At 41.9% G+C, this 26,626-nt stretch overlaps 1 protein-coding gene across 2 annotated transcripts in view; it reads right to left on the bottom strand.

Moving 5' to 3' along the window:
- The window catches only part of sema3h (sema domain, immunoglobulin domain (Ig), short basic domain, secreted, (semaphorin) 3H), a 65,156-nt gene extending 48,936 nt beyond the window's left edge, over positions 1-16,220 (bottom strand). For both annotated transcript variants that reach the window (XM_084552902.1, XM_084552903.1), the window contains exon 1: positions 15,842-16,220. In XM_084552902.1, coding sequence (XP_084409028.1) covers positions 15,842-15,971 — 130 coding nt within the window. In that variant the 5' untranslated portion in view covers positions 15,972-16,220. The remainder of the gene's footprint in view (positions 1-15,841) is intronic.
- Between the last annotated feature and the right edge of the window lie 10,406 nt (positions 16,221-26,626).

The raw sequence follows: 26,626 nt of genomic DNA, 5'->3' as shown, positions 1-26,626 counted from the left end.
GTAATTAATTATAATTTTCTAATAAGAGCTGGACGTACTGACAACAACGTGAAAAAATGTGAACGAATTCATGACTGTAGAAGAGGTAGGAAATGCAGTGCTAATTGCTAACAGCAGCGTGCTAACATGCTAACAATTACAAGTACAAGGACGTCCATAGCTGCCGTAATATTTTTAGAAACTAAATTAGAAGGAAAAACCACAATGTTGTATATTTTATTATAATATAATTAGGACTGTCAATAGATTAAAATATTTAGTCACGATTAATTGCAAGATTTGCAAAGTTAATTTGCGATTAAAACTGGCTCCCGAGTCTATTTTAGGGCTTAGAGCGCCCTCTACTGATGAACCTGGATTTAACTTGTCAAAAGTCAAACCTCATCTTTCATTAAAATTTTAAATTTAAAGGGGAGACAATGTTCATCTGTCTTTTCAAACACTCAGTGTCACATATTTCTTTTGGGATTTTTGTCAGTTTTGACGCTACAGGGCTCATTACTGCCATCTACAGGGCAAAATGATTTACTACGACCACACTTCATACTTTGCTTGCTTTCCACAGTGTTACTGCTGCTTTAATTATGTCCTTCCCAAATGACGTTATAATAACAGAATGTGCGTGCATTAATCGCATGTTCACAAAAACTACCGTCATTAAAAGTAAAAAAGTAAAATAACTTAATCACAACACACTCGTTCAGAATAGCTTCTGCAACACAGGAAAGCATCACATTTGTTTTGATTTTTTTGATTTCAAACCTCATCTTTCATTCAAATTTAAATTTAAAGGGGCGGCAATATCCATGTGTCTTTTCAAACACAGAGTGCCATGTGCTTCTTTTGGGATTTTTGTCAATTTTGATGCTACAGGGCACATTACTGCCATCTACAGGGTGAAATTATTTACTACGGCCACACTTCAGACGCTACTTGCTTTCCACATCGTTACTGCTGCTTTGATTATGTCCTGAGGTCATAATAACACAAAATGCGTGCCTTAATGCATGTTAACAATAACTAGCATTGTTAATAGGAATTTGTGTGATTAACGAGTCATGTTTGAACCCCTTAATTATATTACTACATTATTTTTGTCTGCATTTACCATCACGTAGCAATATAACACACAGATCTGATCCATTTGAACTCTTCTGAGAGAATAATGAACTCGACATAACAAACTAGATCTGAAAGCAGCTTTATCACAGATGAGAGGCTTTGTCTTGGGTCGGCACCCAGGCGTTGGCAAAGATGGACGGTGGGTGCGACTGGTGGTGAGTCAGCAGCACATGTTCAACGCCGAAACAAATTTAGATTTCTGCACCAACACGGGGTTACTAGCTTTCTTTATCCTGCACACACACACCACCCTACATGCCCAGAATTTCTGGAAACCTTCGCCCCAGTCAAACAGCTCCCATCTCGACCTCACAACGATGAATGGCTCTTATTCAGTATGAAAAAAAAAAAACCTAACACATTCTTTTCTGCACCATGCACACACACACACACACACACACACACACACTTGAGTCAGTCGTGAAACACCAGCTGCACCCACCCCACCCTAACTCTTGGGACAGTTGCCTTAGTAACAGCAACCATGCCGACATAATTTGAGAGGGGTGGGGTAAGGGGATGGGGGGGGTGCGGCGTGTGGCATGTCGGGGTTGATGTTGAAAAGGGGGGTGTTTCTTGGCCACCTCCTGTTTGGCCCATACCTCCCATCAACACTAAGGCTAAAACACAACACAGGGCCGTTTGAATAATGGACGTTGGTTTTCTAACACATCAAAGTCTTTTAGTCGACACGACACATTCATGCAGACAACAACACTAAACCATTGGACCATTCAGACATTAGTACGATTTATTTATTTTCTACTTTGTTGTTTAGATATTTATTTTTAAGATGTTGTTGTCTTTGCCATGTTTCGCGGTGTCGACAGGCTACCGACCTCCTGCTCTGTAACATCTCGTGAACATCTGCTCTGGAGAAACTTTTCGTCTGCGGCAACGTCGTGATGATTTTTTATCGACCCGGAGGCGAATCTGTTCAACTACTGTTCAGCCTTTTGAGAAAGTCTGAATTAAAAATTGATTTCTTTTTTTTCTGTCTTTCTTTTGCTTTCACACCGAAAAGCCTGGAGAACAATTTCACAACAAAATGAGTGAGCAGAGAAGAGGAGGAGATAAAAGAAAGATGAGCAGCAGTTTTATATTGTGGAAGAAAACGACTGTAATTACCTTCTCTGAACAGGCTGCATTATAGACCGCATGATTACTTCAAGGCCGACCTTCAAACTGTTCTGTAGTTTATCCCCCAAAAAACAAGCTGAGGACAACTAGACTAGTAGAGTTTCTTGAAAACGTTTCATCCAAGTCTTCAAATTCAAAAGAGTGGTGAGGGGTTTAGGTTCAGTCAACACTTGAATGAAACATCTTCAAGAAACCAAACAAAGCCAGCTATGCTTGTTTCAGCTTTGTTCGTTGGATATACCACGACCTGAATTGAGCCGGCCTGCAGCTTAGAATCCAAAACCTTCATCTTGTAATGCTAACCACTGCTAAAGGTTGCTAACACCCACTTAGAGCGGAACATTACTGGAAATCCACCTGAAGACTCCTCCTGAAAAGCAGTGCTGACATGCTAGCCCTCAGCATCACCATTAACATCTCCACTAGCGTTGCCATTAGAGTTTCCATTAGCATCACCTTTAGCAATCTCCATTGAGTTCTTTCTCGAAAACAACTGGTGAGAACACAATGACAACTCCCAGTCTCTGACCACCAACCAACCATTAGAATAAATTCACTGTTATAGTCCAAATATTCAGCTGCAGTTTCGAGGAGCTTCAATTTTAGGAAGTGTGCAACCACTTCATCTTCTTCTTCTTTCAAGGTTCTGGTAAGTTTGAGCTACTGGTCGTGTTACCGCCCTCTACCAGATAAAAGTATAAACAGCAAGAAATGCATTTCCTCACTTTTGACGTTTGGGTAAGAGCTATTTTTTTTGACATATTCTACGCAAGTCGGCGAATCTACGACGAGTCCTTACAGCCCTGAAAATATTTAGCGCACTTTTTGCCCACTTTTATTCAAAGGTCTTGCAATCAGTCCAAAAAGAAGCTGCACACAATGAGATAAAGAAAACTAAAAGAACCTGCCTCTGGTCTGGTCCGAGCAAAAAACGCAATCTGCAGATTCTCAACACAAACGCACACACATTCACACTCATATGAACCAGCTGAGTGCAGCGGCTCTTATCAGCATCAAGCTGACAGCAAGGTCAATGAGGGTCATGACCTCTGATCGGAGCCAGTTGGCCTCTGACTCCTGTCGCTTAGAATCAAAGACGGAAAGCGTTAAGATGTAAAAGAACAGACATAATCCTGCGAGGAACCACGCACAGGAACATGTCTGAGAATGAATAGTTCCTTTATATGAATATCTGCCTGTATGAGAGGTTTTGTTTATCAGAGTTTTAGGGTTAGTTGAGATAGCTGAGGTTATGGTAACGGGGGAATTCTCACAGAGACAGCCGGACAAATGTGTTTGCTGGATATATTTATCTGTGGTGAACATTAGATTAAAGGCTGCTGGTCATGGGAGCTCTGACGGACCTCGATGTGATTAGAGAAAATGTGCGTCGTGTGATACAGCTAAGAACATTCCTGCATTGCACAACATTCACTCACACAGTGCTAGCACTCAGGACAAATGCACCTGCAGACTGGAGGTAGCCTCTACACTGTGATAAAGCTGGTTTCAAACCTTCTTTTTTATTTCCTTATGTGTCTGTTTTGTAGACTCATGATGATGATGATGTCTGTGACTTTTCCACACAAGCATGAGATGTTTGCAGAGTTTGTTATTCTCTCGGAAGAAGTCCTGGCAACAAATTAATCATCAGACCTGCGTGCATTATGTTAGCTGCTGCATAGTGTGCAATGCAGACCAAAATAATATGAGTCAAAAAAGTGACTGTTCAATCTGAGGTGATTTCACACCAACAATGACGCTTAGCAACTCAGAACGTTTTACATTTCATAAGTCCTGAAAGTAAACAAAGAGAACCCAGTTAAACACACGAAACAGAAATATTAGACTTGGTTTTTTTTGCCAATATCACATATCAGTGAGGCGCACCTCTAGGACTACAAGTTAACTTCAAGGCCAAATCAGAGTCCAAAGTGGTTCCATCAATGTAATGAGACTCAGATGTGGTTCAGTTCCTGGTTTAGTTTAAATAAATCAGGAATTTCTCTCAGTCTGATCTTCACAACACACACGTTTGTGGAAGTGCATGATGGCAACAGACGAAGGAGCTCTCTGAGGAGCTCAGAAAAAGAGTTGTTGTTGCTCATCAGGCTGTGGGCCACCAACAAAGATCACTCCATAATAGTCTGAGAGGTCCCAAAGGAACCCTGGGGAAGTTCTAAGCAGCTAAAGGTCTTCAAGTTGGACTCTCTGGATTGCAGAAAACTTTGGACGAAAACCTTCATAAGAAAAACTTTATAAACCCTTAATCATTTTTTGGATATACCATTACCTGAATAACTGAGAGCCTCCATACTCAACATCTGAGATGTCATGTGGTGGACACGGCCAGCTCTGAGCTCAGCCCTGACTGTCAATGTGAGGCTGGCAGCCAAGGTGCAGGGACATCACAGCAAAACAGAAATGACAGACGAAAGCAACGAGACGGAGAAGAATCCATTTGGCAAAGAGAGCGGTGAACGTCAGTGCAGCTTTTGCACGCCGGCATCAGAGCAACAGATCGAGCCTGAGATGACGACCTGAGACCACAGGAAAGGTAGGAAGTGTGTGCTGATGTCATTACCGAGCAGGCCTGCTGGCTTATTTCACTGTTTATGAAGAGTGACAAGTTTTGCAGAGGAAACTTTCCCAGGACATGCAACACATTGAAATATAAAAAACTGAAGAATAGTTCTGTGAGCCTTGCAGGGGTTTGTACTGGCACAGTGAAATATGAGTGACATACTGTATAAGATAAAAAAAATGAAAGAAAGGATGATGAAAGATTCAGGTTTCTATCGTTATCTCACTCGCTGGGAGTCCGACTTTGCTATTTTCCTGGTGTTTTACAGTGAGTTCATCCGATTTCTTCATCCTTTCTGCTGCACACCCACACATCAGCTTATCATTAATCTATCCAATTATTCTCTCGCAGCCTAAAGCATTGTCCGTGTGAACTGTACTGAAAGCTACACATGTGTGCGTCTTTGTCCGTCTGTTCGTCTACTAGCGGAGCCCCAGGGAACTTTAGCTGTCTGGTGCAACGTTCCCAAGGGGAGGACTTTGTTGGCTGCGCCACCACAGGAGGGGGAAGCGTCGCTGGAGGAAACCGGGGCACATTTCCTGTGGAAATGGGGTTATCACTTCACCAATTACTGATGCAATTACAGTGGGAGGCCTGCAGAAGGCTGGGAACAAAGCCCATCGGCACAAACTCATATCCATGAACATGCAGTTATAAAATCTCTCTGCTGTTCTTTTTTACACCAAGATCACACAGTTCTACGTCTTTAACAATGTGTCTGACTCAGTTAGAGCAGGCGTCCTACGTCTGTGAAGGTTCTCAGTCATCCAGGTCATGGTATATCCACAAAACAGAGTTTCCTCAAGATTGTTTTGTCAAAGTCTTTAGCCTTATCTTGTGGATACAACATGACCTAGAGAGCCTCAACAGATACAAAGTCATCCAGGTCATGGTATATCCAAAAACCAAGCTGAAACAAGAACTTGTTGGCTTTTCTTGAAGACGTTGCACCACTTATCTAAGTAGCTTCTTCAGTTCAGAAGAAATCTCTAAAAGAACTTGGGTGAAACATCTCCATGAAAATTCTTTAAATCCAATGGATGATTGTGAATGCCTGTTGGGGTTCTCCAGGTCATGGTATAGCCAAACCAAAGAGAACTGGACTTGTAGGGTTTTCTCGAAGATGATTCACCAGTCTTCCAAGTAGCTTCTTCGGTGGATGAAATGTCTTGAAGAACTTGGACAAAGCGTCTTGAAGAAAACCTGACAGGTTCACAGTTGATGACTCAGACAAGCTGGAACAAGGACTTGTAGGGTTTCTTGAAGACGTTTCATCCAAGAAGTTTCTTCTGTTCTAAAAGACTGGCTGGTTAAACGGCAACTCCCCTTTAGTGTTTTAGAACTAACTTAGATGAAACGTCTTCAAGAAACCCAACAAGTAGAGTTTCTACAGTTTCTTTTAGATGTTTCTTCTTCAATTCAGATGAAACGTCTTCATGAAAACTCTACATATCCAGTTGTCTTTAGTTTAGCTTTTTTTTTTTTTTTTGACTATATAATGAGCTGGAGAACTTCATCAGACATCCTTAGTCATCCAGGCCATGGTATATCCACAAAAAGGCAACCTGGACTTGTTGGATTTTCTTGAAGACGTTTTATCCACTTCAAAAGCTCCTTGGATAAGTGGTGAAAAGTCAAGCTGAAACAAGGGAAACTGGACTTGTAGAGTTCCTTGATGACATTTCATCCAGTAAGTTTCTTCAGTTCTAAAAGACTGGTTGAACTAAAACGTTAAGAACTAAAGACTTGGATGAAACATCTTCAATAAAACTCATAGTCATAGGTTCCAGAAGTTTGTAGCATCTCCTCCGTCTTCTCAGTCTAATTTCTCATCTTTCATGTGTCTTTGCTTTCGTCCAGCTCTAATGAGAAGATGCAGGAAATGTTGTGTATTTAAAGAAATCGATCCAAGGCTTTTATAAATCGATGTTGGATATTTTTTTGATAGATTTTTGTTTTTTTTCTTGAATCCGCAGTCAATGTGGTCATGATGTTTAAGATCCTGATGTGCCTCTCTTTCCACTGCAGCGTTACGAAGCGTACCAGATGCACAATTAATTGTCGTGCACTAAGACACACAGTAGACAACATGGATTTTGTGAAACCAGGCGTTCATTTTTCTTCCGGACCACCAGCTCTCCGGACTGAACGTCACTCTCGACGTTGGTATCGTTAACGGGGACCACCACCGTCTGTGAGGAGCGTTTAAATTCCATCCCTACAAAATAAAACTTACTGCTTCTTCCTGTTCCTCACCGACACAAATCTTCTGCCACATTCAAACATGAGCGCCCACACACACACACAGATATACCACCTGGGAGTTAAAGCCAAACACACAGACACTGGACTGTGTCTGGACTGTGTCACCGACAGACCAGACCCACGTGGACAACTTGACCTTCGACCTCAGCACGAATAACTATTCATCCTCAGACAGTTCGGTTCAGGTTGTCGCGCTGCCCGAAAGGAAACCTGAGAGCTTTAAACGACGGCCTCCAGAACATTAGAAAATGGATCAATGGCAATTTTCTGCAGAGACTGAGCGAGATCGTTGTGATAGGAGCCACAAGTCAAGGAAGCTTTGAGCGTTTAACTTTAGATTTAGACGAATCAGTGGCACACATGCCTGATATGCTTTAGTCGCCTGGACTGCAGATTCTCAAGCAGATCGCTGCCGTGTTCCCGCTCGGCAAAAACCACAACATTAATCTGACTTAAAATCAACCAACCAGAGTGAAAAATCACTGCAAACCGTCTGTGGCTTCCACTTCTTGGCTCCGTCTCAAAGCCTGTTAGATATACAGCATGCTCCGTGGCATTAATGCTGTCTCTACATCTTTAAAAAAGGCCAGCTAGGAAAAAAACTAAAAGTAGCCGTCCCGTGAAGGTCTGCAGTGATTTACAGTCAAACTTATGAAGGATCTCTGCTTTAAAGCCAGGCCAGATGATAAAACCCACTATCTGTCGCTGTACATCCTCCGCTCTTTAAACAGGAAGAGGAAGTCCGACGTCTAACCTTTTCTTGAGGAACGTGTCTGATCTTTGCATCAATGGAAAACGAGCAGAACCAAACTTTTCGGTAACGTCATAACATCCTGGTGTAGATATATATCACTAAACTGACGGATTCGTTGTAATTTTCTGACACTTAGTCAATTTCTTTGTCTAGATATAGACACACACATATATATATTGAGTGTCCAGTCCATTCATGCTGAGATATTTCTTATTTTTTAACGTGCTCTTTCTCTGCACAACACAAATTTAACTTTCTTTTTCACTAGCGTACCTAATGAACTGGCAAGTATTCCTGGCGACCGCCGCTGTAAATGAATCTCTGAGTCTGTGCTACGTCTCTGCACACACACCCTTCACTTCCTCCATCTCCATCTCGCCCTAATCTACAGCTAATGAGGTAAACTAATGGTCACAGTCAGTCACAGAGCTGTCGAACCCATGCGCTCCTGGCTTCCAGCTGGCCAACAAGTCAAATGTGCCTTTGTGGATTAAACTCCCTAATGCTGCTGAGGTGAAAGGAATGCTGTGAGAAAAATAGACGCACGCACAAACTGTGGATGCTGCGACTTTCACCCTCAAGAAACTCATAAATAACCCAAGAATTATATGAGTAAAAACTTTTCTAACATGGTGAGAACCAGGGAGGACATCCAGCTTCTAGGTTACTGACGGAAGGTCAGATTGGAGCAAATGAATCCTTGAGGGAGAAATGATAGAAATAGGAAGCTAGTGGATTTTTATTTTTTTTGCTTAATTACAGGCTCCGGGGCTAAAGATAGCCTCCGATATTAACACCAGAAACCTCTCGAGAGTAAATTTACAGCGAGCCCACTGTCGTTAGGGGGTTGTTGTTGTTGCCAAAGCAAGGATGTAATTAGACTCTTTTCAGAGCCTCTGTCCAGAAAGAGGAGAAAACCCTCAAGCAACAAGACCCTTAATCAGAAAGTGAGGGCCAAAAGTTTAGAAGCAAGAACTTTAACTTTTCCCTTTTGAATATGAGCAGTCTGACTTTAATGTCCTAATAAAACTCACAGTCTTGACTTTACTGTGATGATTAAAAAGAAAAACACCACTCAGACTCCACCTTGGTTACAAACTACTACATCATTATAACAGACGTATTGGGAACACAAAAACATGGCCGTCATTTCTTAAAGGTTTCACCACTGACAGATTCTAACATATAACACGTCCAATTCTTGGAGGAAAATCCTGGAAATCTGGAGGGGATCAGTCTAACATCACAGAAAAATGTTAAAAATATGAGAAATATTAAACAGACTCACAGTTTAGTCAAACACGTATTTCATAAAATCACAACTGGCTGCAAAATCTCCTTGTTCTGCAGTGACAATAAAGACTATTCTTATTCTAATCAGGCCAATAAAGCCCATCTGACGTTTTTAGCAACTTTCCTGAAAAGCAATTATCACAAAACGCATGCAAATTTAACTTTAAGGTGCCTCAACGTGACTTAAATGCTGCAGATATCTTAAATACATACTGAATTAGAGGTGAGGTGGCTTCCAATTTATTTAATACAAGTTGTTGAGGAGATGGAGGATGTGCAACGACACGGGAAAGAAACTAAAACAGGGGAAAGGAATGAAAAGAAATATGATATACTTTAAACAAACTAGCCTCCCAGGTAATAGCAGCTCCTCATAGCTTCAGTTATACAAAACACTGGTATAGATAGACAAGTAAACTCTCGAAATGAGGTTTCTGTGTGTATTTTGATAACAGTGTCTAAACAGACTGGTTATTAAATGTTAACACCTTTACCTACAACCTTATTCACATTCCTGCAGCCTCCATGCTAAGCTAACAAGTCGACCTTTACACTAGGGAGTCAATGAAGTACTCAGCACATTGCCACTGCTGTAGTTTAAAGTTTGTAAGTTTGTGTTGTGAACCTGAGCTGCAGACACATTTTTGCCAAATTACTCGACAAACAACCGACAAATTACCGCTAAGACGGCGTCGCGGCTGGAGACCGGTTCCATTTAAATTAATAACAGACAATCTTGTGTGCCAGATAACCGTCCCAGTGAAACCCACAGCTGGAGAGCACCGTCCTAGATAAGAACAGATCTGAAAGAATAAATGAATAGTAAAATATGTGATTCTTAATATTACTCTGAAGGTTTTTGTTTAAGTAGTGCACACGGCACAATGAAAGGTTTTAACCTCGACACCAACAGTACATAACATTTTGTAGCACTGCTGAACTGTATGTTGTTGTACCGACACATGTTCCTACTATTTTGGCAACAGTCAGTTTAACAGCACCACAAACTCCATCCTCCACAATGATCATCCAGATGAATAACCAACATCAACTGAACATTAGAACAGTCATGTAGGAGGATTCAATGCATTAACTAGTGTACCTAATGAACTGGCAAATGAGTGTGAGGAAAAGAAGCTAGGAAGAGCTACTATTAGCTGGGAGGCTATGAAGAGCTACTACTAGCCGGGAGGCTAGGAAGCTAGGAAGAGCTACTATTAGCTGGATGGCAAAGAAGCTAGGAAGAGCTACTATTAGCTGGGAGGCTAGGAAGCTAGAAAGAGCTGCTATCCTCTAGGAAGCTAGGAAGAGCTGCTACTAGTTGGAAGGAAAAGAAGCTAGGAAGAGTTACTATTAGCTGGGAGACTTGGTAGAGCTACTATTGCGTGAATATGGATTTGAATATTCAGATAAGATGAAGATGTAACATGATTTTAACGGATCTCTCAATCATTTTACCAGAACATTCATGAAGCTAAGATTTAGTGCAGGTAGAGTGCATTCACCAGCGTACCTAATGAACTGGCAATTGAGTGTATTACAACGCTGCTGTCGCTGGGGATGAGTGGGCAACACCTTGAACTCATCCTTCACAAATATCCTGCAGCTAAAAATGCTAATATTTGAGGATACTGCAGACTGCACATGAGCAAACGTGCATCTGGACACAGATGAACTAATCCACCGTGTATAATAACCAAGCAATCTGCATGCTAATAGCAACGGCTCATTACATTTACATTACGATTTGGGCATTTGTCCAGAAAGAAGCAGCAGGACGAGTTAAGACGTCTGGATCACATCACAAGCCACCGGCAGCGTGGAGCTGAGCTATCTGAGCCGACGTCTCTGTTCACTCCAAACAAACCGTCATGATTTAATCTCAGTATTCTCCAGTGACTGACACTAAATATCTAAATATCTTGGTGGAGTGAACGCTCTATGAATAAAACATGATTCAGCCTCTGTGTGAGTTAATAGATTCAAACGGAGTTAATAAAGCAGCCACAGCTCCTCTGAGGCTTTTATGGAAGTATTACTGAGTGATTGTTGTGATTTTTATTAAAGCTGTCAACAGATTAAAATACCTAATCCCAAATAGATCTCTGTATCAACTCAGTTCAACCCAACAGTAGAAGCAGATCATTTAGCTGTTGACTTTGGTGCTAAAATTTCCATTCAAATAAACAGTTTCTCTATCCATTTCTACCCGAGGAGGTTTGTTTCTGTCACTCATGCATCGATCACTTCCTGATTTCCCAAACAACAGGACGGGCTGGGGGTCGTAATCACAGCCACTGTTGGTGCCTCCAATATTGTTGCTGCGTAGTGAGATTCATTGTGGCCTGCCTGCCTCCTAAACCAGGGGTCGTTGCTTTGACGTCAGTGAGGCCATTGTTGCTCCAGCACATGCTTTCACGAGCATTTTAGCCCCTGATTTTGTAGATGGGAAGCCCCAGTGGCCTAATGGATAAGGCACTGGCCTCCTAAGCCAGGGATTGTGGGTTCGAGTCCCATCTGGGGTGTTTAACAGCAGAGTGGCGCAGCGGAAGCGTGCTGGGCCCATAACCCAGAGGTCGATGGATCGAAACCATCCTCTGCTAGCTGTGTTTTCTTGGCAGGTGTTGGAATTAAAGACTGGAGACGCTTAGAGTTTGTTGGTTTGACTCCCAGTAACTGTGACATGCTGATGTGTGAGTGGGTACAGGTCTCTAAAGTGGACAAAACATTTTGCATCCAGGTTGAAATGCCATTAGAGCTCATCCACACCCACTAGTATAGACAATTAGCACCGTTAGCATCAGGAATCCTCCCACAACCAAATGAAAAACAGCCATGAACTGAAGCCTGATAAATAAGGCACTGGCCTCCTAAGCCAGGGATTGTGGGTTCGAGTCCCATCTGGGGTGTTTGACAGCAGAGTGGCGCAGCGGAAGCGTGCTGGGCCCATAACCCAGAGGTCGATGGATCGAAACCATCCTCTGCTAATCACTTTAGTTTGGCAGCTGTTGGAATTAAAGACACTTCAGTTTGTGTCTCAGAATACAAACTGGACAACAGAAGACGATTCCAGCAAGGTAATCCCCAACTTCCACCCAAAACCTGGCCTCCTGAGCCAGGGATTGTGGGTAGAAATCACATCTTGTGTGTCTGCTGGAAACTAACTGCATTGTAGAATAAAGTGTGCGTTGAACAGTATGTGTTTTATTTTGGGTTTTCCACAGACAACAGTGTCTTTCAGAAACCTTGCCTCCAACATATAACACTTTTAATGAGAAACTCATAGTCTCTAGCCTTTGGGTTTGTGGGTTTGAATCCCAGCTGGCACAAGAGAGATGAATAATGGTAATGTGGAATGAAGTGCAGGTCTCTAATTTGGAGAAAATAATAAGTTTGGGTGGATGGTGGGCGGATTATAAACGTATATATACGAAAGATCCCAGAACGCCGGAAGATTGAGAAACGTCCAACATTAAGGTCAGCGATGAAGAAAATAGAAGAACAATTTCTGTCCTTGACAAAACAACACAACAACACAACCCTGTGTACCACATAAAAACCCTTTCCTATAAAGTGACTGTCTCCAACCACCTCCAACGTCCACATAACAGAAGCCCCAGTGGCCTAATGGATAAGGCACTGGCCTCCTAAGCCAGGGATTGTGGGTTCAAGTCCCATCTGGGGTGTTTGATAGCAGAGTGGCGCAGCGGAAGCGTGCTGGGCCCATAACCCAGAGGTCGATGGATCGAAACCATCCTCTGCTAGCTGTGTTTTCTTGGCAGTTGTTGGAATTAAGCTAACTAATTAACCTCCTTACATAGATCTTCCTAGCCTAAAGGGCTACTATTAGCTAGGAATTAGCTTTGGAAGCTTGCTGGACCCATTACCCAGAGGTCGATGGATCGAAACCATCCTCTGCTAATCTCTTTATGGAGATCTTCCTAGCCTAAGGGGCTACTATTAGCTTGGAGACTAGGAGTCTAGGAAGAGCTACTATTAGCTGGGAGGCTAGGAACCTAAGAGGAGCTACTAGTAGTTGGGAGGCTAGGAAGAGTTGTTTTTAGTCTCCCAGCTAATAGTAACTCTTCCAATCTTCTAGTAGTTGGGAGGCTAGGAAGAGCTACTATTAGCTTGGAAGCTAGGAAGAGCTACTATTAGCTGAGAGGCTAGGAAGAGCTACTATTAGCTTGGAAGCTAGGAAGAGGTACTATTAGCTGGGAGACTAGGGAGAGATACTATTAGCTGAGAGGCTAGGAAGAGTTGTTTTTAGTCTCCCAGGTAATAGTAACTCTTCCAATCTTCTAGTAGTTGGGAGGCTAGAAAGAGCTACTATTAGCTGAGAGGCTAGGAAGAGGTACTATTAGCTTGGAAGCTAGGAAGAGGTAATATTAGCTGGGAGGCTAGGAAGAGTTGTTTTTAGTCTCCCAGCTAATAGTAACTCTTCCAATCTTCTAGTAGCTGGGAGGCTAGGAAGAGCTTTTAGATCTAACAGCTAGCTCTAATTAGCGAGCATCAACACAGGTTTGGTGGTGGACGCTGTTGACATAAAAGGATTTGAACCAACATCAGAGAGTGAAACCAGCTCCTCTCACGTCTATATTAAACTGTTTTATAAACTCCACACTAACCACACACACAGATAGATGTACTTCACCTCTTCACATTCAGACGTCAGTAAACCTGGTTGAATCCAACAAGGTTCCATCTCTCCTTCCTCTCTGTAGTTTCTAGGCCATGACCGGCCGATTCCAGCCTCATCACATCCACCACAAACGGACCCTTGAAGTCTCAGCTTACGTAAGAAGGTGTAATCAGCTGGTTTCTCACTGAACATGATTAAAGGAACTCGAGTTTAACTAAGGGCCTCCAGAGTCACAGTGAATACGTGCATTAAAACGTGCTGCAGAATGTTTTAATGCATTAAGACGTGCTGCAGAAAACACAGACGCCGTCTCACTTCACCTTTGAATCACTTAAATGTTACAGAGGCACGGTTGTCCTCCACCTGCTCCGTCACGTCCGATTCCTCCACGGCGGACACATCGGCCCGAGGCCAAGGAATAATTAATTTGATGGAGATCTTGATCTGGGATTTCTGCCATTTCTGATAATTATTTCTCTGTTGGTCGTGACTGGAGCTAACACTCAGAGACACTTTTCTAAATCCTGAGGGGAAGGTTAGCGCTGTCAACACATCAAGTGTCTGACCTGGAGGACGTCTTGGTTCTGGTTTCAAAGATGCTGGTTTAATTTTAAAAAAGATATAAATCTGAGTTCCAAGAAAATACCAAGGAAAAGCAAGTAAAGACAGTTTTGGGGGAAAGGAATGCAAAAAACTCACAGTTCATCACAGCTGACTGCAAAATCTGTGTTCTGCAGTGACGGTAAAGGTAAATTCTTCAAATCTGGAGGGGATCAGTGTCAGTGTAGTGGCGAGTCTCGAGTTTATTGAGACTAAGAGTGACTAACATCACAGAATAATATTCAAAATTAGCTTATTAGCTTATACAAATATGAGAAATATTAAACAAACTCAGTTTAGTCAAACACATATTTCATAAAATCACAGCTGGCTGCAAAAACTCGTTGCTCTGCAGAGACCATAAAGACTGTTCTTGTTCTAATCAGGTCGATAAATCTCATCTGAAGGTTTTATCAACTTTCCTGAGAAGCAATTATCACAAACAGCATGAACATTTAACTTTAAGTTGCCTCAACGTGACTTAATAAATACTGAATTAAAGGTGAGGTCGGCTTCCAGTTTATTTAACGCAGGTTGTTGAGGAGATGGACGACGTGCAACGACGTAGGAATGAAAAGAAATATGAAATATACCTTAAACAAACTCACAGTTTATCCAGACGTGACATCCTTTAAGTCTGCCAACCATTTTATTCTAATTATCTGAGAATAATCAGGTAAATAAATCCCGTTTTTTATAAAAGGTTAGTGCCGTCCAGACGTCTTATTTTGGTTTCAAAGACGTTGGTTTGTTTTCTGCATGGAATAAATCTGAATTCAGATTGCTTCTCAAGTGATATTGTTCATGCAGTGTGTTATAAAAGACATTTTAGTGGACAAAAGGAATGCAAAGAAATAAAGTGTTTCACAACTTGCTCACTTTATCTGTATTTTGTATCAACTAACTTATCATCTGCCCATCTCCTTTATTATAAATGATGTTATAGTTCCTGTTTATAGTCTACTCACATTTAATGAACAAATCCATCTGCATAATATGTTTATAGTACCTCATTCAATCATTGTGTATATCCTGCTCATTCACCTGTATATATGGTCTCACCTGTACATAGGTTTGATCTGTGAATATTACCTGTACTACTTATATACCACACTATTTACACTTACTGCCTATTGCACTTCTGGTTAGATGCTTAACTGCATTTTGTTGCTCTGCACCTGTAAATGTGTAATGACAATAATGTTGAATCTAATCTAAACTTTCCTCAGAAGCAATTATCCCAAAAAGAGCCTGCTAAGAAAATCAATCATCTCAAAGTGACTCAAATGCTTCAAACATCTTAAATAAAAACTGAATTCAAGGTGAGGCTTGTTTAAAACAGGAAGAAGAAACAAAAGCCTCCCGTCACCTGCACGTGTGAAGAACACCAGCGACACATGTACGTGACAGCGAGACTGAAGCAGAAAGACGAGACTCCTACCAGAGTGAGTGAACTGCAGTCTGGGCTGAGATGCTCTCCACGCCCCCGTCACGGTGGCCCAGATGTGGGCTACGACCAGGACCGCCGTCACCCGCCACTGCATCCCCCCGCTCCTCATCATCATCATCATCTTCTTCTTCTTCCTCCAAGAGTTTAAACCAGAGGAATTCAGCCAAATATCTCCGGACAAAACAACAACAAAAACAAAAAACTCCTGAAGTTTGACAGATTAATGTGAACGATGAAAGAGTTCAGATCCTGAAGAGAATTCAACACTTGGACAAGAGAAACCCAGAGTGGTCTCTGCCTCCTCCTCTCAGCCTGACAGCTCTCCTCTGCTCTGTCTCTCGTCCCAGCTCCTCTCTGCATGTGCTCTCTCTCTCTCTCTCTCTCTCTCTCTCTCTCTATCTCTCTCTCTCTCTCTCTCTCTCCCTCTCTCTCTGGGAGGCGGAGGCAGTGATATCCCAGATCTCAGCGGCCGCCCTGAAACACACAAAAACATTCATTCCTGTTCACCGGCTCCAGGAGAAAAGAATAAAACCAGAGTGAAAGTGGAAATGAGACGAATCAGATTTAATCTTTATTCTCTACGTGTCCTCACTGCTGCTTTATTTACAACAAAGTTTATTTAGGATAAAGACCAAAGTAAAAACTAAAAGAACATGAAAAGAAAAGGTGTGAACTGGTCTCTAGATTCCAGGTTAAACAGGTCTAGGTGTGAACACTGATCTGTTCTCTAGAATTTAGGTTAAACAGGTCTAGGTGTGAACACTGATCTGGTTTCTAGATTCCAGGTTAAACAGGTCCAGGTGTGAACACTGATCTGGTCTCTAGTGTCCAGGTTAAACAGGTCCAGGTGTGAACACTGTTCAGGTCTCTAGAGTCCAGGTTAAACAGGTCCAGGTGTGAACACTGATCTGGTGTCAGTCCACATGTGGAGGTGGTCTGGGACACACGTGACCTCCTTCCTTTGGACTTTTAAAAGATTCTGGCCTTGGAGCTACCTTCCTTCCTTCACTCCTTCCATCTTTCCTTCCTTCCTTCCTCTCTGCCTTCATTCCTTCGATCCTTACTTCCTTTCCTCTTTCCTTCCATCCTTCCTTTGCGCTTTCTTTCCTTCCTTCGTCATAAATAAATCAGATCTTAACATGTGAGAGTCTTTTCATCTTGTTCCAAAATCTGGATCATGTCTCCAAGTCAACCAGCAGCTGTTGATGGTTCTGATCCAGCGGTAGGTAGAGATCCATTAGAGACAGCAGCTGCTACAATATTCTACTGACCACATGATGGCGCTGCTGATTTACAGACACACAAACTGAGATCAGATCTCAAGTGCTGGCTGGGGACGCATGTTTCTTTCCATTAACGTCTGTATCTCCTCCCTCCTCAGTAGCATTGACTGTAAACATTCTGTACATTATATTGTGTTTTTACTGGTGTACCTAATGATGTGGCGTCAGTTTTAGCTGCTCATTAGAAGCAGGTTCAGGTTCAGGTTCAGGTTCCCATCAGAAACCCTTCCTGAGGCCTCCAGTCCTCAGATCGTACGTAGATACGACTCTAAATCCTCCGTTTTCACTCTTAACCCAAATACAATCATTAGCGCTGCACTCGCTCAAGTTCAATCGCAGGCTAGCGGCGACAATTTATTCCCTGTGCCCGAGATAAATAATGAATTTAGGCTGCGTTTATATTCAGAACACACTCCCTCCAAGGATTTCTACACGTGTTAAAGATTTATCCTCCCAGTCAATCAGACGTCCTCTAACCTGGTGTTTACACTAACCAGCTTACAGTCAGTTGAATGGGCTCTTTAATGAAGTTAGATAATTAGTGAAGAGCAGACTAACCCTGCTCCTCCTCCTCCTCCTCCTCCTCCTCCTCCTCCTCCTCCTCCTCCTGACCTTCAGATAGATGCTACTGCAGCTCTTAATAACTAACATTAATGATTCAGTGGCTGCATCATTTAACAGCGTCCATGTTTAGGTTTTGTTGAACTGATCCAGGTCACTCATTAAATATCAGAGACAGACTGAACATGGACTGTCTCAGTCAGAGGACGTCTTGTTTTCAGGTCATGAGACGCAGATTTAATTTCCCAACAACAGGAAAAAAAAATCATGAGAATCAGAGCTGGTTCATCCTGTTAGTTGTGTTTAAATAACTTTTCTGATTAAATTAAACTGTAATGACTTCCTTCCTTCTTCCTTCCTTCTTCCACTCCTTCCATCTTTCTTTCCTTCCTTCTTTACTTCTTTTCTCTTCTTCCTTCCATCTTTTGTTCCTCCTTCACTCATTAGGCGTGTTCGACTTCATGCAGATCTGTGCAGATCTGACTTGACGTGATGCATGCTGGGTTGTTCTGCTCATAGACCTCGAATATGATTGGTTAAAATGAACTTGTTCTACCCAGCATGCATCACGTCAAGTCAGATCTGCATGAAGTCGAACGAGCCTAATCCTTCCTTCTTCCCGTTTTCTTTTCTTCCTTCCTTCCTTCCCTCCTTCTTTCCTTTCTTCCTTCCTTCTTCCTTCCTTCTTCCTTCCTTCCCTCCTTACTTCTTTCCTTCCTTCCTTCTTTCCTTTCTTACTTCCTTCTTCCTTCCTTCCCTCCTTTCATTTTCTTTCCATTCTTCCTTCCTTCCTTCCCTCCCTCCTTCCATCTTTCTTTCCTTACTTCTTTCCTTTCTTCCTTCCTCCTTCCTTCCTTCTTTCCTTTCTTCCTTCCTTCCATCTCTTTCCTTCCTTCTTTACTTCTTTCACTTCTTCCATCATTCTTTCCTCCCTTCCTTCACTCCTTCCCTTTTACTTTTCTTCCATCTTTCCTTCCTTCCTCCCGTTCTTCCTTCCTACCTTCCTCAGTCCTTCCTTTCTCCTTCCATCATCCCATCTTTCCTTACTTCTATCCATCCTCCTTCTTTCCTCCTTCACTCCTTCCATCCTTCTTTCCTTCATTCAACCATCCTTCCTTCCTTCCCACCTTGGTGAGTGTCACCTGACGTCCTGTTAGTTTTGTTTGCAAACCATTTTTCTGATTTGATGAAACTGCAAAAGCTCGTTGTACGGTACGACTTGTCTCGTTGTTCTGCAGAGACCATAAAGACTGTTCTTGTTCTAATCAGGTCAATAAATCTCATCTGAAGTTTTCAGCAACTTTCCTGAGAAGCAATTATCCCAAACAGCATGAACATTTAACTTTAAGTTGCCTCAACGTGACTTAATAAATACTGAATTAGAGGTAAGGAGGCTTCCAGTTTATTTAACACAGGTTGTTCTGTCGTCTTTTGTTCTACGTACAGTTAAGACACTAGACGTTGTTTATTTATCCCACATAATAACAACACTGAAAAATATATAGAGAGAAATAGAAATATAAAGACATTCTGTTCAGTGTAACTGTTAAAACTATAAAACTATCAGACAGTCAGGTGGTGGCTTGTGCAAAGAATAACTATAAAACCAAACCCATGTGTGTTATTGTTGACTCAGGCTGACGGCAGACGGGATGAAGGCCCTGTGGTCGCCTTCCTTAGCTTCTCTATTTGTCTGTTTGTGTTTTGTCTGACTGGATGAACTTTTCTGACTCAGGTCTGTGATGAGGTTAAACCAGAAGAGACAAGCAGATCAAGAACAGTGTTGTCGGTTTGAAGCCTCCAAGTGTCACATCAACCTTCAGTCAGTTTGAGCTCCGGCCTTTAAAACCCAACGGCACCGGGACGTCGTCATTAAGACCAGATAATCAGGCGCTCTCTGGCCAGTCTTCACCCCGTCAGTCGGCTTGTTAATCACAACTAATGACCTCCCAGTCAGCTCCGAACAAAAAGCCCTCTCATTCCTCTCTGACCAGTGATGTCCTGGCTGCTAACGGGTCTCTGATCCCCCCCGCCTCCCTCACCCCCGACCACATAAACACACTCATTCACATTCCCTGTGTTTGGTGAAGTGAGTGTGAATGCAGCAGATAATGAGCGCTCCTTGTTCTGGTCGTGACGTTCTCTTTGGTTCACGGCTGGCGAGAACCCAACGTCGTTTATTATTCACAGTGTGTTGGGACAGTGGCGGCCGAGGTAAGTGATCTAATGACAAACAAGCAGCAGCTCATTTAATCACTGATCGGCCTTTTTATTGCAGATCATCATGGATTCACTGTCTAGACCGGATGTCAGCATCAGGACCTTCAAGCCCTCCAATCTGTCCTGAACCAGTGGTTTTAACGTCCTGTCATGAGGAGATGCTTCAGATCCTTTGGTCCAGCTGGCAGTGACGTCCCAGATGAAGACACTGATGAGGTCTGAACTTCTGGATCACGTCGTCTGGTTCATCTGTGTTCTAGAGACAATTTATGAGCAGCTAAGGTCAGAGGGTTGGGTTAACCCTCAAGAGATGGAGAAGGAACTGGAGCTCTTCTCATGTTCTACTTCTTCCTCTACATCCTCCTTGGTTCAGGACCCTATCTCTGGTTCTTGTCCTTCCTTGGAGCACATTTGGACTTTTTCGATTTATTTATTTATTTTTTGTTGGACAGTTTAGTTCATGTCAATGTTCACTTCAACGTGTTTTCCTACTTCTAACATAAACTCTGACTACACACAGTTGAACCTGCTCCCTGAGCCACGACAATTCACCTGTCACTGGTCATAATCTTATGGCTGATCGGCCCTCAACTGTCAACTTGCACGTGTGTCAGTTAAAACATGACATTTAAACTCCTCCAAATATGAAAATAAAACTCATTTAACCTTTAAACTGTTCTTCTTGTTTTTAAATCTCCTCTTAATGAAGAGCCGGATCAGTTTACGTTACGTTAAACGGATTACGGTCACTTCCGGGTTAGTTTTTGTTTAATATCAGATTTTTAGCGACACATTTAGAGAATAAATAAACGAAAACTCGATTTTACTAAAAATAAAACCGAAATAAACTCAAACTTCAACTCACCAGAACCTCTCTGTGTCCAACTGTCTGGTTATTAAGACCTCTGCTGCCATCTTACGACTCTTTACGACACTCACCTGAACGGGATCTGCTCCTCACATTCTCGCGAGAATACACTGGAAGATTAAAACTTCCAAACTAAAGGAGCCCTGTGTCGGAGGAAGTGTTTTTAAAACAACTTTATGATCATTTATTTGTTTGTTTATGGGTTCATTCATGAATTCTTCTTCTTCTTCTTCTTCTTCTTCTCCTTCTTCTTCTTATTATTATCTAATAAATAAATAGTTTTCTGAATATTTTAATTGTCTTAAACACAAACTAAATTGTGTACTGACATGTTTCCACCGCCAGATGTCAGTGTCAGACAGTATTTTAAATTATTCTGAGCCCAGCAGCAGGTGAATGTAGATCTAAGATATTTATCCTGAGCAGTTTACCTTCTCCTCACATGCCAGATGTTTTTATTTGTTTGTTATTTTGCTTTTTTTCTGGGCGTCCTGAGAAAAACACTGAATATCTGTTTGTAAACAAATTAAATAAAGTTTACTGTGAGCAGTAATCTACCTTCCTACATTTATAATTATATCTAGATTTCACTTTGTGATAAATAATTAATATCCTGTGCTAATTATTTAAGAACATAACCTAGAATAATAAAACATTAAATCTATAATATAGATAATTAATTATGTATATAGTTATTTTCATTGAGTTAAACACTGAATTATAGTTTAAATTGTTTAACAGATGTGACAATGATGGGGTGGAAATTTTGGAGGGAGTGACCGTTCTCGTCCTGCGCGCTCCCGCTATGGCGCGTTGGAACCTTTAGAGCGGGGACGCGGCTGTCGGGGGCGCGCCTTAACGGTAGAGAGAAGTAAATTTAAATTTTCAAAAAAAATAAATAAAAAAGAAACATAGGAATTATTTATTATCAGCTGCAAGATAGAACTGAAAACAGGAGTGGTGTTTTTTTTAATTATTATTAATATTCATTTTACTTTATTAAATAGAGATAATAGAGATAGAAAATAAAAAAAAAGATGGGCGTTTCCGTTCGCACCGAACTAAAAATAAAACTTTAGGAAACTACAGAATAGGTGGGTGTGTTGGTGAGTCACAGTCACAGGACAATCCTCCTCAAAGCCTCCGTCCACAGTCACAACAGAAATATAAAATAAATAAATAAATAAAATAAAAAACAGGATAAACTACAACCAGACCGAGACCGAGGAGCAGTCATCCACAAAGATCTTCTATTTGAACTGATGCAGCCTCAGCACAGGAAGAAGAAGAAGAGTCGGTTTATTCTCATTAACAGTTTATTGTAAAGTTTTTAAAGTTTCTTAAAAGTTGTGAAGTTGTCACAGAGTCATCTCTACAATGATCAGCCATAACATTATGACCTTATGAACAGAGGATAATACTGGTTGTCTGGTTATTGTGGCTTGGAGGAAGAGGAGGAAGAGGAGGAAGAGGAGCGAGAAGAAGAGGAGGTGTTGTAAAATTTTAAATAAAAACTACAAACATAAAATTAGTAGTGGGCTGATGGAGCACAATGAATTAAAATGACTACAAACTAATATTTATGCACTACAAATTCAAGCTAGCAGCTATGTAGCTTTAGCTTTGGTGGAAGACTAAATAAAAACTACAATAAAACAAGATTATTGCAAAACTATAATTACAAAACCAACAAAATATTACATTATTAGAGGGTTGATGGTGCACAATGACTTAAATGAGCTACACACATTTTATTATAAATGCTACAAGTTCATTTGTTGTTGTCGAATGCTAAATAAAAACTTTATTAATAATGAAAAGACAAAGTGTTTAAATGTAAACCAGTCAGTGAAACATTAACGTTTAAATGAGATTTCTCTTTGTATCTTGGAAAAGTGTCCGAGTGAGACGTCTTTTCTTCCAGATAATCAGCGCTTGTGAAGCCCCGCCTCTTTCTCTTTTTCCCCTTCCTCCCATTGGACGGCTCCCTCCTTCTCCCTTCAATCCCATTGGACGAGCCGTCGGGGCAGTGAGCTCATATTGGTTAAATATAGTCGAGGCTAAAAATAGAGCGGTATATAAAGGCGGCGGTGGAGCTGCGGTGCTCGGCTAGTCCGTCTCCGCCTGGCCGCCGGAGGAGCGAGGCGAGGGAGCGAGGGAGCGGGGGGAGACACGGAGCCGCGCGGCCTCCCTCCAGCTCGTTCCTCCGCCGAGTGTCGCTCCACCGGGCAGCCGCTCTGCCTCACATGAAGCCCGGATACCGGCTCAGGGTGGAGCGGTGCCGTGACGAACTTCCTTCCTGTTTGACTTTGAACGTTTCTCCAGAGACTGAAATATGTGACGCTTATATTTAATTTAAAAACGAAACCTACTGTTAAAAAGAAAACGGCCACTTCATTAGGTACACCTTGATGTTGAATGTTAAATTAAAAACTACAATAAAACAACAATAAATCACTGTAAAACTACTATAAAAACTACAAAATATTAAATTATTAGTGGGTTGACAGTGCACAATGAAAGAAAATGACCATAAACAGTTGTTATCTTCAAGATTAAAGATGCACTGTGTATAAAAAAATAAAATATATTAGATATTAATATATTAAAAGTAGAAATGTGCTACAGATTAAGGCCAGTGTTTATGCTAGAGCTCAGCTTGTTGTTAAATGCTAACTAGAAACTAATAACAGCTAATATTATCAACCATGCTAACTGCTTCTGTGTTTATTTCCTCCACTGTTCCTGCATTAGTTGGATTTATTAGCTAGCTTCCATGCTAACAGCACTTAATGATGCTACGCTACCAGCAAGGTGTACCTAATAAAGTGGCCGTGGAGTGTGTGTTTCTATGTAACCTGAGAGTTTAGGACACCTGGCGTAGAGTCTGAAGTGTCTAATGAACGGTCCTCTCACTCCCACCCACTACGCCTCTTCTAATCCATTGACCTCCACCCATTTTCTGTACTTTCCTCCTCCTCCTCTTCCTCCTCCTCCTCCTCCTCCTCCTACATAAACTGCCTGCTGACATCAGAAGCTGGACTAGAAAGTCATTTTGGTTCTCCTCCTTTTTGCCGCCAAAAATAGTCCTGACCCGTTGAGGCGTGGACTCTGAAGACGGATCGGACTCATTTGTCCAGAACGTGACTGGATCGAGATCTGGGGGATTTTTTTTTCTCATTTTTATACAACTGAATTACTCCTGCAAAGGTTCATCTCATCATATTTTAGCTAATTTTAGCTTAGCATAGGTTAGCTTAGCTTAAGGAAGCATGACTCTAACCCTAACCCAGTCTGGAAGTAACCGACTTTTTTGTCCCAGATGAGGATGATGATGATCTGGATCAAACTGTTAGTCAAACTAATAACAGCTAATATTATCAACCATGCTAACGGCTTATGTGTTTATTTCCTCCACTGTTTCTGCATTTGTTGGATTAATTAGCTAGCTTCCATGCTAACAGCTTCAACTTCCTGATGCTACGCTACGCTACTAGCAAGGTGTAGCTAATAATTTATTTTTCTGTTTTTTTCTATTTTTATACAACTGAATTACTCCTGCAAAGGTTCATCTTATCATATTTTAGCTAATTTTAGCTTAGCATAGCTTAGCTTAGCTTAAGGAAACATGACTAACTCCAACCCTAACCCAGTCTGGAAGTAACTTTGGCTTTTTTGATGATCTTCTGTATCACATCGTTAGCTACATCTGGTCTAACCTTCTTCTTCTACTTCCTCCTTCAACCATGCTCTTCCTCATCTTCATCCTCCTTTCTCTACTTCCTTTCTCCCTCTTCCTCCTCTTCTACTTCCCTGCTACCTCCCTCTTCTCACCCACTGACAGGAGAACCAGATAATCAGAGTATAAATAAATTCAGTGTCGTTACGTAAAAGTGATTATTTATTTATTTAGATCCTGGTCTCCATCCAGCTCCGTCCCACTCAGGATGAATCTGCCTCTCCACCCACGTCTCTGCAGGAACATGGTGTCAAGGAGTTTATCTGGATTCAGATCATTTTTATTTGTGAGCTCAGCTCTAAATCTAAATCAACGTTTCTTGAGTTTGACTGTGAGAACAGACGGACGGAGGGAGCTGTGTGTTATAGAAAGTAATTTATTACACAAACCAAAGCTAGTTTACAAATACAGTTTCCAGTCATGTGTGTATAGTCTAGTATGAACAAACCCACGATTCATATTTACAGACTTTGCATACAGCTTGGTTTTCTTTTCCTTTTGTTTCACCGCTTCAGCGTCCAAATCTTTTTTAAAAACACAATAAAAACTAGAAATAAAAATGATTTGTACATAAGGAGGGCCTGGTTTTCTTTTTTTTTTTTTCTGTTTCAGACAAAAAAACAAAAAACAAAAAACAAACAAAAAGAAAGTCAGCACTCGTGGTCCTCGCTCCACACAGCCGACGGGCCGGCCTGAATCCTGACTGCCCCATGACAGCATATGGCAGAGGTGGTGGGGGGGTTGATAGACGGGTCATTACAGCCGACTGTAAATCATCATCAGAAGAAAAATAATAAAAACTAAAACCAACAACACAAAAGTAATTCCCTAATCATCCACCTCCTATTTTTATTTTGTTTTGTTTAAATACTGATACACTTTTTTTTCTCTTTATCTTTTTTAATTTTAAACTTTCAAAGCGGGAAAATAAAAAGTAGAAAAACAAAAACGGTTCGTCTCTGGAAGCCAGGAAGAAGAACAAGAACAGGAAGAGGGTGCAACACTGTCGGAAGAAGAAGAGTCGAAATCTGGCCGAGAAAAAATATAATAATAATAATAAATCCCCGATTACGACTGGCCCCGTCTTTAGTTTTAGTTTTAAATGAACGTCTCAGCCTGGTAGCAACAGTTCACCAGTACACTAATAATAATAATAATAATAATAACTAAATATTCCCAAAATAAGGAGATGAGTGGTGAGGATGTAAACGCTCCTTGTTCTTGGTCCTGGTCTAACAACGACAGCGGTAGATGAGCACCAGAAAGTAGGAAGGGATGGGAAGTCACACCAACGACACCGGCTCAGGGTTTAAAGAACCAGGAAGTGATAGTCGACCGACAGAAACAGCGTTAGCATCGTGAGCGTTTCTTGGATTTCCTCTCGTTTCAGGCCAACCAATCAGACGGCTCCTTTTCCCGGCTCGGCTGTTAAGCCCCACCTTCTTCTCGTTACTGTTGCTAGGTGAAAACCTTTAGCGTTAATTCATCCCGATTACAAAAATCAATGTTTTTCCAATGTTTGCTGTTAGCATTGTTGCTAACGCTAGCTGTCTCGTCTACGGGAATGGACCGCCACCAACCCGAGCAACAGTAAGTCAAGTCGTAGGAGCCCTCTGATTGGTCGTCACGTCTGGAGTCTCTCCGTTGGGAACCGATTATACTCTGGGCCAATCAAATCATGTGGGCGGGGCTTTCCCTTCACAATCGGCGCCTGTTTTGGTGGATGAACGTTGAGGCGTTGGTCTCGTCCGGTCCCATCCCTTCACCCGTCCGTCTCGTCCTCGCCCTGATTGGTTCCAGGCGCCCACACACCTGGCTCTACCTGTGCTTCCTGTTTGAACACGGCCCAACGTCAGATTGGTTTATTTAAACAAAAGGACCAGATCTCTCTAATGATCGTTATCGGTGTAAGCGGCTCCTTGTCCAGACTAAATGTACCGGCCCGCTCCTCCTCCGTCAAACCCTCGGGGTAAATTCAGTCCAACAAACAGCCGCTTTACAGCAATAGTCGTTTACTGCACTTCTTTCCTACCCCGTCCCTCCCACCCCCACGTCTACCCGCGACCCCTCCTCCAACCCCTCCCGAGCCCCGTCCCCGTCCCCTC

The sequence above is a fragment of the Chelon labrosus genome (genome assembly GCF_963514085.1).
Source record: "Chelon labrosus genome assembly, chromosome: 10".
NCBI lineage: Eukaryota > Metazoa > Chordata > Actinopteri > Mugiliformes > Mugilidae > Chelon > Chelon labrosus.
The sequence above is the reverse complement of the archived record's forward strand: the minus strand, read 5'-3'. Positions and strand labels throughout refer to the sequence as shown.